Below are 15508 nucleotides of genomic sequence, written 5' to 3'. Positions count from 1 at the left end.
GCAAAGAATTGGACAAAGGTATGCAGAGGTTTCTAAGATCTTGACTCCTTACACAAAAGCTGACATTTAATTGTTGTTTCTGGTGTCTTTTCATACAATTTATATTGAAATACCTTTTCTGGTGTGCTTTTAGGAAGATGAGACATTATGTATATTGGTTTTTTCCCCCCTACATGCACTAATGGTTCTTTACTGTTAACTTACTGCTAGGCCTGTTTCATTCTAACATTTTAGCATTTTTGTTAGATTACATGTTGAAATGCATCACTCAGTCTGTGCTTGAGCTCATTTTATTTTTCTGTTTAATCAATTTAATTTCTTGTTTTACTAACCTCACTGTTTTTTTCGGTTTAATATTGGCTGCATGCTAGTTAAATATTTACATTTTATATATATATAAAAACCAATCAAGTCTAGCCTGGATTTTGCTCTGATTGTGTTTTCATTTCTAGTGGTGGGGCAGTCTTACACTTACAACTTACTTTGTACCATGAAAGCCTGACACACAAACAAAATAACTAAACACAACATAGATTTTCTTTAAAAAAAAATCTTAAAGTGGTGCTGTCTAGGTGGTGGATATGATTGTATAAGTACCTTGATTTTATGCTTTTTTAATGTTAGTTTTAAACTTCATAAATGTATTCTTCCCTCTTTACCCCTTCCCATTTTTCTCCTTTTTAAAACGTTATGTACCAAAGTTGCCCAGCACACCATCAGAAAGGACCTTACCCCCTATATTATTTTCATATGAAATACTAGCCAGCATTTCTTTTTACATTAATGTCCCTTTATTGGGCACATTTACCCCCTATTATTAGCACCTTTTTGCATGCATATATGTAGACTTATCTCTTGCTCATCACCTGTTTAAATGTCACTAGGAAGGGAAGAATATATTATTGGAATATTTTTGGTTTGTCTTTCTGTTCTGTCTGTCAGGATAATATTGGACATCGCTTACTCCAGAAACATGGGTGGAAGCTGGGCCAGGGATTGGGAAAATCTCTTCAGGGTAAGTTTTTTAAATATACAAAAAGAAAGAAAACAGTGTTTCTGATGCAGATCTTGTACCTGAATATATTTGTTGTCCTTTTTAAAAAACTTTGTTTCTTCCCCCTCTCCATACCTCTCCCCCCCGCCTCCCCCCCCAGAATAGTCTGTTTTTCCTATAACTGTATTTTAAGTCACTATTAAGCTAATAATTTGTAAGAGTAAGCTGCTATGTCGTGAATACTTTCTGGTAAAAAATATTGTGTATGACTCCACCTGTTTTTAATTTTTTTTTGGTGGAAGTAGTCAGTGAATGGAATAAAAGAAATACATAGCAGCAGGATATTTGTGTCGTTTAGTGATGTTGTATTGTGGCTTCAGTATTTTAAAGAGAACCATTCAATAGCAGGTTTTAATTTTTCCGCTACCCTGCCCCTCCCCCATTCTCCCCATAGCTGGTTATTGCCTTGGCTCTTTTTTCTTGGCAGTCATACTCTATGTAGTAGTAGAGAGAAAATTAACCCATTTTATATGAAACATAAATGGAAATAGAGGTTTTTTTTATGGTTCTCTGAGCAGAGAGGCCATTTCTCAGGTTCTGATCAGACTGTAGAAAATGTATGGCTTAAAGTTTCCATTGCATTTATTTTTTTAATTTAACTATACTAATCATTTGGATAAAAACAAATTACTTAATATTTCTACTTCCGAGTTTTTGCTAGTTGGAAACCAGCCAATTTCATTCATCTTTTTTTGCTCTCTGACATTCAAGAGCTATTGCTTATTCTTTGTTTTTGTTTTATTGTTTATTCTTTGTACATGTGAACACTACTTCAGAAATGATGGGGAATCGTACTTTTACATCTTGTCATGAAGGATTTCATTGTAGAAAGGGATCTTTGGGGAGAGGTGTGCTACTGTTGACAAATTATTTGCATTTTGGAAATGGATTTCCGTAATGGGAAGTCTTAATCAACGTGTGTGTGTGTGTGTGTAAAGGACTCAGAGGAATGATGACTAGGGAAGACTTCATAGTGAAGTCTTAGAGAGGATAATAGCTATTACCAAATATAAGCTGATTATATTTGGCAAAGAGTAGATATGGCTGGCGGGATCAGAGAATTCCCATGGGACAGTGGATTTTATACTTTATTTTTTTAGCATAAGAATCTCTCCAAAATTTTTTAAAATGTTGAACCTTAATATATAAAGGGGAGGAGGAGGAGAAACTATAGTTGTTTTGGTTGAAGTAAAGTTCTAGGTTGCCAGGACTAGTTTTGAAACCATAACTAGAGGGCAGCAATGGGAAATTTGTTCGACTAGGCACAAATCTAGTACTTGTTGAGTGTTTACTATGTGCTAAGCACTTAACAGATATCTCATTTAAATCTTACAACAAGTCTGTGAGATAATTACTGTTGTTCCCATTTTGCAAAACAAGAAACAGGTTTAGCCCTAACCGGTTTGGCTCAGTGGATAGAGCGTCGGCCTGCAGACTCAAGGGTCCCGGGTTCGATTCCGGTCAAGGGCATGTACCTTGGTTGTGGGCACATCCCCAGTAGGAGGTGTGCAGAAGGCAGCTGATCGATGTTTCTTTCTCATTGATATTTCTAACTCTCTATTCCTCTCCCTTCCTCTCTGTAAAAAATCAATAAAATATATTTTTAAAAAAGAAAAAAAAAAAGAAACAGGTTTAGAGAAGTTTAGTAAGTTGCCAAAGAATAAGCAATCATTTGACCCAGTGATCCTACTTCTAGGACTATATCCTAAGAAACTAGAAACACCAATTAGAAAGGATATATGCACCCTTATGTTCATAGCAGCACAATTCACCATAACTAAAATTTGGAAACAGCCTAAGTGCCCATCAGCAGATGAGTGGATTAAAAAACTGTGATACATCTACACAATGGAATACTAAGCTGCGATAAAAAAAAGGAGTTCTTACCATTTGCAGCAGCATGGATGAAACTGGAGAGCATTATGCTAAGTGAAATAAGCCAGCCAGAGAAAGATAAATATCACATGATCTCACTCATTTATGGAATATAATGAACAACATAAACTAATGAACAAAAACAGATCCAGAGACAGACAAGTATTGATCAGACCGTCAAACCTTAGAGCAGTGGTTCTCAACCTTTCTAATGCCGCGACCCTTTAATACAGTTCCTCGTGTTGTGGTGACCCCCAACCATAAAATTATTTTCATTGCTACTTCATAACTGTAATTTTGCTACTGTTAATGAATCGTAATGTAAATATCTGTGTTTTCCGATGGTCTTAGGCGACCCTGCTAGCAATTCTCAACCTGTGGGTCGCGACAGATTGTTGTCCTCTCCAAGACCAATAGTAGAGGAAACAAGATTCTTTTACATCAATCTGTCTTAAGAAGAGGTTCTGAAATTAGAGGTTATCACTGCTGCATTGCATCCTTGTGCAATCAAAATGAGGCTTCTGCTCTGCACTAAAAAGCCAGAGGGCAGTGTTGCTGCCCTTCCATCAAGCAGCGGGGTTTCTGGGACTGCTGCATGATGTCATAATAGAAAAAATATTAAAAACACGAAGAAAACTATTTCAAATTAGACATGTAAATTTTAGGCCAAAGGAAAAACTGATTATACATTGTCTCCCATGGGCCATTACCAGAATAGGGCCAGAGGCCAGCTCAGTCCAGCTTTGAGGGCCTTGAGTCAGTCTTGACCAGCATAATTTCCTTTGACTCATTGATTTGTATATGCTTCTTATGCATCATAAGGTGCATTTCTCTCTTGAAGTTCCATCACCTCCACTATTTATCTGCAAAAGGATCTTCGTAGTGGGAGGCTTTTTCCCTTTCCCTGCAGTTTTTAAACCTTCAACAAGTTTGACAATCTCATTCTCTTGAACCCTTTCCCTGGAAACCCACAGGTTGAGAACCGCTGCTGTAGAGCCTAAGACCATCAGAAAACACAGATATTTACATTACGATTCATTAACAGTAGCAAAATTACAGTTATGAAGTAGCAATAAAAATAATTTTATGGTTGGGGGTCACCACAACATGAACTGTATTAAAGGGTCGTGGCATTAGAAAGGTTGAGAACCACTGCCTTAGAGGGAAGGTAGGGGAATGGGGGGTGGGTAAGGGAGAAAGATCAACCATAGGACTTGTATGTATGCATATAAGCCTAACCAATGGACACAGACAACATGGGGGTGATGGCATGAGTTGGGGTGGGGTGGGGGAATAATGAGGGGATAAGGACACATATGTAACACCTTAATCAATAAAGAAATTTAAAAAATTAAATTTTAAAAAAAGGAATAAGCAATCAGTAAATGACAGTATCAGAATTCAAATTTTGGTCTTTCTGACTCCATAACCCACACTGTTAACTAGTAGACTGAATGTGGAAGCCTTTAAGGCCTCTCCAATTTGGAACTTTATTTTGTAAGCCAAGGGCAGTTTTTTTTTAAATATATATCTTTATTGATTTCAGAGAGGAAGGCAGAGAGATAGAAACATCAGTGATGAGAATCATTGATCGTCTGCCACCTGCATGCCCCCTACTGAGGATTGAGTCCTCAACCCAGGCATGTGCCCTGACCGGGAATTAAACCATGACCTCCTGGTTCATAGACTGTCGCTCAACCACTGAGCCACCGCATCCGGGCAAGAGCATTTTTTGATCAGAGAAAAGGTATAGACTTTATAGCAAGAAATATTAAAGATAATGTAATCAAGATTTATTTTACAGATGAAGTAATTTAGGTTTAAGGTTCCAAAATATGTTAGAGATAGTGCTGAAACCAATTCCAAATATTCTGATTTGTGAGCTGTTCTTTCAGTTATACCAACCAGAACATTTGTGTTACAAGTTAAATACTAATCTGGTCAAAGTATGTCTGAAGATGAAGATGGAAAACCATTTAGAAAAAGTTGTTTGGGTTTGAGTTAAGGGTCTAAGATATAGTGATAGCAATGGTAATGGAAAGGGAGGTATAAATATAAAGGATAACACAAATCAACAATGAAGCACAGCCCTGACCGGTTTGGCTCAGTGGATAGAGTGTCGGCCTGCGGACTGAAGGGTCCCGGGTTCGATTCCCGTCAAGGGCATGTACCTTGGTTGCGGGCACATCCCCAGTAGGAGGTGTGCAAGAGGCAGCTGATCCATGTTTCTCTCCCATCAATGTTTCTAATTCTCTATTCCTCTCCCTTCCTCTCTGTGGAAAATCAATATAATATATTAAAAAACAAAACAAAACAATGAAGCACAATGTACAGTCAATTTATATATGTCTAGCAAAACCTTGTTCCCTGGGTTTAGTGTAAATCCTTTTTTTTTTTTTAAATCCTCACCCAAGGACATTTTTTCCATTGATTTTTGGAGAGAGAGGAAGGAAAGGAGGGAGAGAGAGAAAGAGAAGCATATACAGTAGTTAATTCTGGCCCAAAACATTGGAGATAGCTTTGAATATGATATTTTTACCTTAGGGCACTTGAAGCAGTCATTTATATTCTTCACAATTAATATAAATTTGTATATATTCATTAGAAACTTGAGGCTAGATTGAGCAGTAAGAACCTTGGCCTCATTTTTAGGGTTGGCTGGTAATTCGTCTCTAGGGAAAAAGAAAATACTGTCATTTCATCGCTTACTTTTTTCTTATACTTTACTAGAGGCCCGGTGCACGAAATTCGTGGACGGGTAAGGTCCCTAGGCCTGGCCAGCCATCAGGGCCCATCTGTAGGGCAACTGGCAGGGCAATCGGGGCACCCCCACTTGCACCTGCCTTGGCTGGCCTGGGGTCTGCGGGCTGGGGACAGTTTCTGCGTTAAACATCTGTCCCCTGGTGGTCAGTGCACATCATAGTGACCGGTTGTTCCGTCGGTTGGTCGATTTGCATATTAGGCTTTTATTATATAGGATATTTCTTTCTTGTGGCATTTTTATGCTCTGCCTTGTATAATTTATGTTTTATGTATCTCTTAACTTCATTAGACTATAAACTCCTAAGTGCTAATAATTGTTATGCATTTACATGTATCTATTGTTGCTTTTCATATGTTTTTTATTCTGCATACATTTATCGAATCCTTAGGATGTTCCAGATCCGTACTAATTCTTAGGAGTTCAAGGATTAATATATAGCCTCTGCCCTCCAGAGGCTCATGTCTAATAGGGAGACAAATGTAACAAATAAATGGAATGCAGTATAATTGTGAAGTTAAAGGTATAGTGGGGGCTGCAGAGCAGATTAAACATGTGACATTTCAATTTATTTCTTGAATGATTTTACAAGTGAAAAAATCTCAGAATGTGAGAACAAGGAAGCAAGCAACTACATCACAACTTTGTTAGTAGATACATGGAATCTCCTCATTCTTCCATATAGAAGCACTGATGTTTTAAAGTAGGATCAAATGTAAACATCAAAAGAATTCAAAGTAAAAAGTGTGTTTTATAAGAAATTTATTTTATTAAAGAAAAAGGCTATACGTATTTTCATTAGAATGCTACCAAAATATGAAAAACAAGTTATATATTTAGAAAAGAAGACAGGGTGTGAAGCAGGACATTTCATTCTACAAAACCTTTGCTTTTTGAATTATACTTATACAAATTCTATTCAGTGGTGACACAAATGAGATGTTTAATATGTATATTTCAAATTAATATTTATTAGTAAGCATTAACCTGTTTTGGGGGGCATAGAAATAGAAATAGAAATAACTTCTTGATAGAATTTGTTCCTTTGGTTTGCATAGTTTTAAGGGTTGGGTTGAATTCAATGGAGATGATTGCTCATAAGAAAGTCTGAAGACTGGATTTGATCTTTCTCTGCTATTTGAAACATCTTTTTCCCATACAGAGATGCCTGGGAGCATTGTAATGTTACTCTCTTAGTTCAGGCACACAGGAATTAAAATTTGGAGGCATTTCTTAGGGGCTAGCTAATCTGTTTGAATCCCAGAATTTTCCATTGTAAGCACCAGAGATTTTTAAGTACAGCTAGAACCTGGAGAAAGACAGGAGTGATAGAAAATTATTATTAATATTTTAAGAATACTTTAGAATTTGGGTACTCTTTAAACGTTGAGCTCTTTGAAAAGAGGACTTAGGTTTTATCCATCATTTACCTCCATCTCCATGGTAACAGGTATAGAATAAGCACACAATAACTCATAAATCCATTATTCATTTAAATACAAGAGAGCCCTGGCCGGTGTGGCTCAGTTGGTTGGAGCATGGTCCTGTACACAGAAAGGTCATGGGTTCAATTCCCAGTCAGGGCGAGTACAGGAAGTAACCAATAGATGTTTCTCACATCACTGTCTTTCTCTCTTTCCTTCCCCACCCCTCCCTCCACTGCCGCCACCCCTCCCTCCTCTAAAATCAATAAAAAATAATAATTATAAAATACATACAAGAGAATTTTTCTTTTTAGTTGTGGTAAAAAAAGTAAAATTACCATCTTAACCATATGTTTTTATTTTTTTAAAGACTAGTTTATTGATTTTTAGAGAGGGAGGAAGGGAGAGGGAGAGAGAGAATGTCAATTGGCTGCCTCCTACACATCCCCCACCAGGGGAAATCAGGGATCGAGCCCACAACCCAGTCATGTGCCCTTGACTTAGGAATGGAATCGGCAACCTCCTGGTACATGGATGATGCCCAACTAACTGAGCCACATGGGCCAGGGCCATCTTAACCATTTTTTTAAAATATATTTTTATTGATTTTAGAGAGGAAGGGAGAGGGAGAGAGAGATAGAAACATCAATGATGAAAGAGACTCACTGATGGGCTGCCTCCTGCACACCCCCTCCTGGGGATCGAGCTGGCAACCCTGGGCATGTGCCCTTGACCAGAATCGAACCTGGGATCCTTCAGTCCACAGGCTGATGCTCTATCCACTGAGCCAAACGAGCTAGGGCCATCTTAACCATTTTTAAATTCACATTGTTGCGCAAAGCCCATCTGTTTTGAATGGCTAGTACAGTGTCTTCACCCTTCAAGATGAATGGAACCCTTATTCTGTTGCAACAATAAGGACTGATTTTAATTGTCTTATAAATGGCTCTTTATTTCTTTTAGTGTCATATTCTACAGTGTACAGGCATTGTGCTGGTTTCTCTTACATAATTCTTTCTGTAATAACCACATGATTTGACCTAGAATATAGCCACATTTATGGCATATTGAGATAACTCATTACAGATTTTTTTTTCATTGAACCAATCCTTTGCTATAAATAACCACTGAAGAAAATCTTGTTGTCCTAGTGAAAATGATAATGCCACCTTAGTTTTGCACAGACTAGTCAATGCATAGAATTTCTAGACTCGTGACTTTTTAAGTTCTTTGTGTTTACTAGTTTACTGTTAACTTTCAGTTCTTTTTATTTGATCTTAGGGCTCTAAAATGTTTAACATTTAAACCTGATACCTCCAGGATATTTTGTTAACTTTTAAAATTATTTTGACCCAGGCAGGGTTTTGGCAAAGAGTGTCAGTTCTTGGGACTACGTTGCAGATATCTTGTCACTAGATAGATTGGGGAATAGGGCTTGCTGACTCAGGAATGAAATTACCTGTGGCAAGATAGAAAGTTGTATTTTATAAAGTGGGTTTATTTTTGTACTTGAATTTCCCTTATTATTCAGCTTTTGTTCTTCCTTTTTGTTTATTAAAATATTTCAAAAGTTAAAAAAGTAAGAATGGGGTCTGGTATTTTTTTTTAATATATTTTATTGATTTTTTACAGAGAGGAAGAGAGAGGGACAGAGAGTTAGAAACATCGATGAGAGAGAAACATCGATGAGCTGCCTCTTGCACACCCCCTACAGGGGATGTGCCCGCAACCAAGGTACATGCCCCTAACCGGAATCGAACCTGGGACCCTTGAGTCCGCAGGCCGACGCTCTATCCACTGAGCCAAACCGGTTTCGGCTGGTATTTTATATCTCATCCTGTTTACAAGGTTCAATCAATAAGACAACCAACAACTATTTATTGAGCTAATAATATATTTTAGCTATATCAGCTATTACTATCATAAGCCATGGATAGAGTAGATCAGACATTCTTGCCCTCAGGGTTACTTTGCTTTTTATTTTTATTCCTTTAATTAATTTTAGAGAAAGGGGGAGAGACACAGACAGAAAGACAGACAAGACAGACATCTGTTTGTTGTTCCACCTATTAATGCATTCATTGGTTGATTCTTATATATGCCCTGTCTGGAGGAAAAGTATATTTCCTTTAGATGATTTTTATTAAACCCACAACCTTGGCATATAGGGACAACACGCTAACCAACTGAGCTACCTGGCCAGGGCAAGTCTTGTGATTTTTCTTGTTGTTAATCCTCACCCGAGGATATTTTTTTCCATTGATATTTAGTGAGAGTGGGAGGAAGAGGTAGAGAGAGAGAGAGAAAGAGAAACATCAATGTGAGAGAGAGACATCCATTGGTTGCCTCCTGCACTCACCTGCCCTGGGCCGGTATTGAACCTGCAACCCACCAGGTATGTGCCCTTGACCAGGAATCAAACCCAAGACCCTGCAGTGCTCGGGCCCATACTATAACCGTGGAGCCACACAGGCCAGGGCCAAGTCTTGTTTTTAATTACTGTACACCTTTGAAGATTTCTTGAGGCTAGAGACCATGTATAGATCACTAAACAGTTGTGAAAGTTTATTCTTGTATTATTATTTATTAATTATTGTATTATTTTCCATACTGACAACTGTAAAGCTACTTTTGCCCCACCATTGAGTTTGAGACCATTATGAACATGTTCATTCTCTTGAGTCAACAAATATTTTTTAATTAAATGCTCTTCTGTCCTAGATACTGTGTCATTTAGGATACAAACATAAGTAAAACTGAGGGCACAAAAGTGTTTCCCAACTTTTTTTTTTTTTTTAAACCAAGGACCTAACATTGTTTTTCCCTCTCCCCTAAGTCTCATGTTTTGGATTATTTACTCTGAAAGTCTATTTATTAAATTGATTTTTCCATTTAAAAAAGAAATTGATCTTAGCATAATGGTTAGCATGAGACAGCCTTCAGTGAGTTGATATAATTTTTCGCCAAAACTGTCTTATCTGGAGTAAAAGTATATTTCCTTTAGGTGATTTTTATTTTTTTAATTGAAAGTGCTCCTGAATTCCCTTTATTACCTCTCCCAAGATTTGACTATCTTTTTGCCACCACTGGATGAGATATCTTTTCCTGGCTTAATTAACATTCTGATTCCATAATACTTAACTAAAGTCTTTTTGCCCCTTCTCTGTCCCTGTTTATGGACATATTAGATTATATGATTAAAATTGAGCTACCTTATCCTAGAAAGCAGCTCTGATACTTTGGAAAGATGAAAGGATGGAGATTCCTTTAGGTCATAGTTAAACTGTGCCCTTAGAAAACATCTGTATTTGCCCAGCAAGCGTGGCTCAGTGGTTGAGCATCAACCCATGAACCAGGAACTCAGGGTTTGATTCTCGGACAGGGCACATGCCTGGGTTTTGGGCTCAATCCCCAGTAGGGAGCGTGCAAGAGGCAGCCAATCGATGATTCTCATCATTGATATTTCTATTTATCTCCCTTTCTCTTCCTCTCTCTGAAATCAATAATAATAAAAAAAAAACATCTATATTTGAAAATGAAATTAATCTGGTTGTTGTATAGATCACCAAACAGGCTATGGCAAGAATATAATTAGTTTTTTAGTACTGGAAAATTTGAATTCTGTTTTGAGTAGGAAGTCTTTTTACTTTTTCTCTCTTTTTCTTCCCTTTTTTTTTTTTTTTTAAAGTAGGGAATAATTAATGTGCCTGGTGTTTTCAGTTAATGTTTATTGAGAGGTAGCATATATTATGTTACAGTTACTAAGAAAAATATCTCAGTGATGCTAAAAGTAGTAATTGTTTTTATGCTATGAAAACTAGCAGTTTCAGGAGAAGTTTGCAAAAGTGAATGAAGCTTTGTTTTGGAAATAGATGTACCATTTTTTACTCAGTGTTTCTCAAAATTGTATGTAATTACTATTTTAAGTGAAATTATATTTAAATGCACTAACATATAGCTTACTATAGAGACCTATTTTGGATAGTTTTGCAAGTATTGCAGAGAATAGTCATCATCCTAGTTTTGTATTACTCTTGATTTTCACATATGTATTTAAGTCGCTTAAAGCAAGAAAAAAATAGATTTAAAGATGTTAGCTCAGGTTGTATCAATTTAATGCTTTATTAGGATTAGTCTTTAAAAACAACTTTAAACATCTTTAAAGGACAATTTCAGACATTTTTAAGCCTTCGAATCATATATGCATTGGCTCCACAAATGTTCTGTGTCTTGCCCCGACCCCTCATGCCAGAAGTTTAAAGTGGTAAGATTAAATAAATATCTGTAATAAATATTTGTTATTGAATGAAACTTATTAAGTGGAAAGGCAGTAGAGATAAATTACATTCTTACATCTGTTGACTATCCAACCAGTTTTTAATCACTTTGGAAGCTTCTTTATTTCTAATTTCTATAGGAAGCCATGTGCCTTCATTGTAGACGATTACCAGATTTTGGTTGTCCTTTAATATGTTTTTCCCAGTTGTTCTATTCCTGGATTTATTTAAGAGTCATGTTTCTCAAAAGAAAAAAAAATAGTATTTCTCTACATCCTAGGTCTTTGGGGCTAATTTTGAAGATCGGTATATCTTTAACTTTTAAAATCAAAACTAATTCATGAGGGATTGTTCTCCGAAACAGAGGGGCAATCAGTGGATTTTTATTTTTGGCTTTACTCTCTAGTTATAAATCATAATGCCTTGATATTTTAGCAAGAGATGTGTATATGAACATTAAGCATTTTTGTCATTGTAGAAGTAAAACTGCCTTTTAAAATATAGAAAGTACAATTCTAGTTGGTCAATAAAAGATCATTTACAGTTTTTTCTCTTAAAAAATTTTTATTGAGATACATTATATTAGTTCTAGGTGTACAATATAATTTGATATGTGTATATATATTTAAAGTTTTTAAATATATGAGTATCAATTTTTCCCTCATCACATGAATTCAGTATTGGCACATTCTAGATTTGATATGCTTTCTTTTTTTCTTTCCCTTCTCTAGTTGGCCAGATCAAAGTCATAGCATCTATAGATCTTTGGCTGAGGAAGACAATTTCTTTGTAGGAAAGTATTTAGTATTTTGATTGAAGTTCCCTTCTTTGGAGTGAAATAAGCAAAATGTTCTTCAAGATTTTAAGAAATATTTGCCCCCTTCAAAAGAAACCAAGAAATAGGGAACCTGGATAGAGAGTTCAATTTATTTTAAAAAGAAGTTGAATTTTCTAGAGAATATCGTATTAAGCAAACATTCTGTTGCTACCTACTTTTTGAAATTCATCACTAAGTTGTTATTCATGTGTTCAACTATGGAGTTCTTTAAGATAGGATTTATCATTGATCACAAATGAATAAATTGAGGGGATTTTTTTTTTTTTTTAATGCTATAACTTCTTCCTGTATGTCTGGAACCTCTTAATGGAAAGACATTACTCCTTGGCCTGGGCAGTAATGTCACTTTCAGATTGTTTTTAAAACCTTTTTCTTTTCTATGAGTCACCTCTGAGTGGACTAACTGAAATTTGAGAGCCCTTTTGATGCCACTTTCTCTGGAGTTCCTTATCTCATTCAAAGCTTGACTTTGTTTTATACAGAAAGATGTTGGCAGGCCTGGGAAGAAGACTTCATTAAAAGACAAAAAATTCTAAGAATTTTACTCATTCATAGCAGAACTCAAATGCACGTAGTTTTCCAGGCACTGAAAATCTAAGGTTATTTTCCAGACCTTTTATTCATATCTATATCTAGATATCTAGATATAGATATAGATATTTTTAGGAAGGTCTTGATGACTCCCCTCCTACCCCTCAAATCCTCTTAGCGTTCTTTTAGTGAAGCAGATGACTTCATCACTGTCCAGCTGATCTCTTTGATATTATTTCTTTTAAAGAAAAGACCCGCCTTGGGCCCTGAATACCGATTTAGCAAAATGAGTAGTTAAATGAGAAATTGGAAGCTAGAGCTAGTTCTCTCACTTTGAACGAACACCTTCTTGCACCCCCTGCATAATTAAAGAGGAGGTTGTTTATGTTCTCACGGAGCAGCACAAATCCCTCACACCCTGGTCCAGTATGAAAATAACTGCTGTAGCACAAAGTGCCCTTCCTCTGTCCCCAGCTGAAATTGGGGGAGGGACAAAGCCCAATTGTTACTTGACCCCATCCCATCTGCCTGCTAGAAGGCCTGTTTCCTACCCTAATTGGTTTCTGCCTAACAAATGGTGTTTCTTTTTTACAGCATTATGATCCTGGACTTGTTGTGGTGATGGTAAACTTAGCAGTGGTAATTTTTTATTTTCAGACTGAATACTCCTTTTGTCATCAGTGCACCAATATGTTAGGCTTACTTTCTCTGTTGTAGCCTTCATCCTTCTGCTTGGTCTTTTTTCATTTTCCTTTCCTTTCCTTATGCAACTTGTCTGATCCTCGTTCATTAAAGGGTAATGTTAAGAAGGGATGTATCTGTTTGTGTTAGAAGTGAAAAAAAAATCAGTTAAAACATTAAATTTTAATACTGTCAAAAACTTGATTTCCCCACAATGTAATGGGCACTAGCACTTGCTACTGCAATTTATAAATAAATTAAAACAAACTTTGACTGCCTTAGAAGGCAAAAGTACTAATGCAGAGTTTATAAACAGGGGTTTACAGAGTAATGAATTTATTCCAAAACTTTCTTGATTCTTGAATAACAAATTCTGACAGACCAAAAAAGATACCAAAACAACAAAAAAGTAAATTCCTTTGCTGCTGTTGTTTTTTTTCAATTCTTTCATTGGACCATTTGTTTTTACCAGTAAATCCCTGATTGAGACGTTATGAAAGTGATATTGCACCTAGGAAGTCATTTTTATAACCTGTCTTAATTTGGTCCTTTTGCTAAAGATTGCAGTCACTGCTTATTTATTATACCATTGGGCATAAGGTAATAATGCATTTTCATTTTGTTTAACTGGCAGCCTTTGAAAGTATCTGAAAGAAGGCTGTATTTTAGAACTATTTTTCTGGCATTAGAGGCTCTTTATTTACTTAAACTTTTTTCACTATAATAATTATTCCTAATTATCTCCTTATTATTTAAAACGTAATGGGATATTTGTGATAAGTAAACTTCTAAATTTGTTTTTATTGTTATTTTTAATAAAGACTAATTCCACAGTTGTAGAGCAACTAGGTGCAAGCGGTTGCTTGGTCCCTTTGAAAACAGTTGCTTCTTTTTTGTCCAGGACCAAACCTAGTCATGATCATGGCATCTGTTATTATTTTTTAATTTGATTTTGGTAATAGATCAAATTTAGCCTGACAAAACTTAACTTTTAGCCCAAAGGTATAATATACATGTGTGTATAACAAAAACAAAAAATTTAAAAAAAAAGACAATTGTTTACACCAGGCTGAGTGAAATGATGAGGGAAGTAAACATTGTGTTTTTTCACTAAAGGTGTACAACGGATAAGGTAAGTCCTCTTTTCAGTGGGCTTACATCACAATAAACAGCGCAAGTTGTGATGTAAAACAGCTGTGGTAGTAAAGTGCTTGTCTGCCCCATTTTGCTTTGTTTGGCTGGTTATGAGTGGATTAAATATACATTTTTAAAAATCTTCAGCATAGATCGACTAGATTAAAGTCAATTTTCTTCGCAACTAGTCCTTTTCACAGCTTACCGATTACCACAGGCAGTGTTAAGTCCATTTTGGAAAATGGGACCTCAGCGCACCAGTTCAAAAGAAACACTGTTCTTGTTTCTAAGGGCAACTAACTGTGGTTGCTTATTTAAATTTTTCATAGCCCCACTGAACTGTAAAGCATCTTTGAAAACAAAACAAAAAATACTAAACATACTGAGTTGTAATTACAGAGTTGTAATTACAGAGTTTTCCTGTATCATGTTTGAAACTGTGCTTTTTTTGATTTAAGCATGTCAGTTGAAATATTTATTCCAGTTTTAAAAGTGTGTATGGGAGGATGTCAGTGAATAGTAAGAGTGAAGTGATTCTTGATGAAAACTTATTTTAAACCTCCTGGGGCCATTGCTTAGAAGTGCTTTGCATTACTTAATTTTGTCATGGTAATCTGGAATTATTCTCACTGGAAGGACAATCAAGGTGGTTAATTGGGCTTAAACTGGGAGAGGTAGGTTTGGTTGTAAGCTGTGAGAATGGCTTGTGTTTGGTTCACTGTAGCTTTCTGGTCTCTGCACTCCAAGGCAAGATCTCTAACCACCCAAACCCAATGTGTAAAGTGAGCTTTTGGCTTGGCTTAGCTTTGCATCTTACCTTGATTATGTGTTCCTGTTACAGGGAGAACAGATCCCATTCCGATTGTTTTCAAGTATGATGTCATGGGCATGGGTCGAATGGAAATGGAGGTAAACTGATCTCATTAGCTCACT

General features: G+C 36.2%; 1 protein-coding gene across 4 annotated transcripts in view; it reads left to right on the top strand.

The window, feature by feature from the left end:
- The window catches only part of GPATCH8 (G-patch domain containing 8), a 73847-nt gene that overhangs the window by 30068 nt on the left and 28271 nt on the right, over nt 1–15508 (top strand). For 3 of the 4 annotated variants that reach the window (XM_028157091.2, XM_054708923.1, XM_054708921.1), the window contains exons 3-4: nt 943–1015; nt 15417–15484. In XM_028157091.2, coding sequence (XP_028012892.2) covers nt 943–1015; nt 15417–15484 — 141 coding nt within the window. The remainder of the gene's footprint in view (nt 1–942; nt 1016–15416; nt 15485–15508) is intronic. The other variant, XM_054708922.1, reaches the window with a different exon arrangement.

Source organism: Eptesicus fuscus, chromosome 20, assembly GCF_027574615.1.
Source record: "Eptesicus fuscus isolate TK198812 chromosome 20, DD_ASM_mEF_20220401, whole genome shotgun sequence".
Classification (NCBI taxonomy): Eukaryota; Metazoa; Chordata; class Mammalia; order Chiroptera; family Vespertilionidae; genus Eptesicus; species Eptesicus fuscus.
Note: the sequence above shows the minus strand (reverse complement) of the source record. Positions and strands in the feature narration are given on the sequence as shown.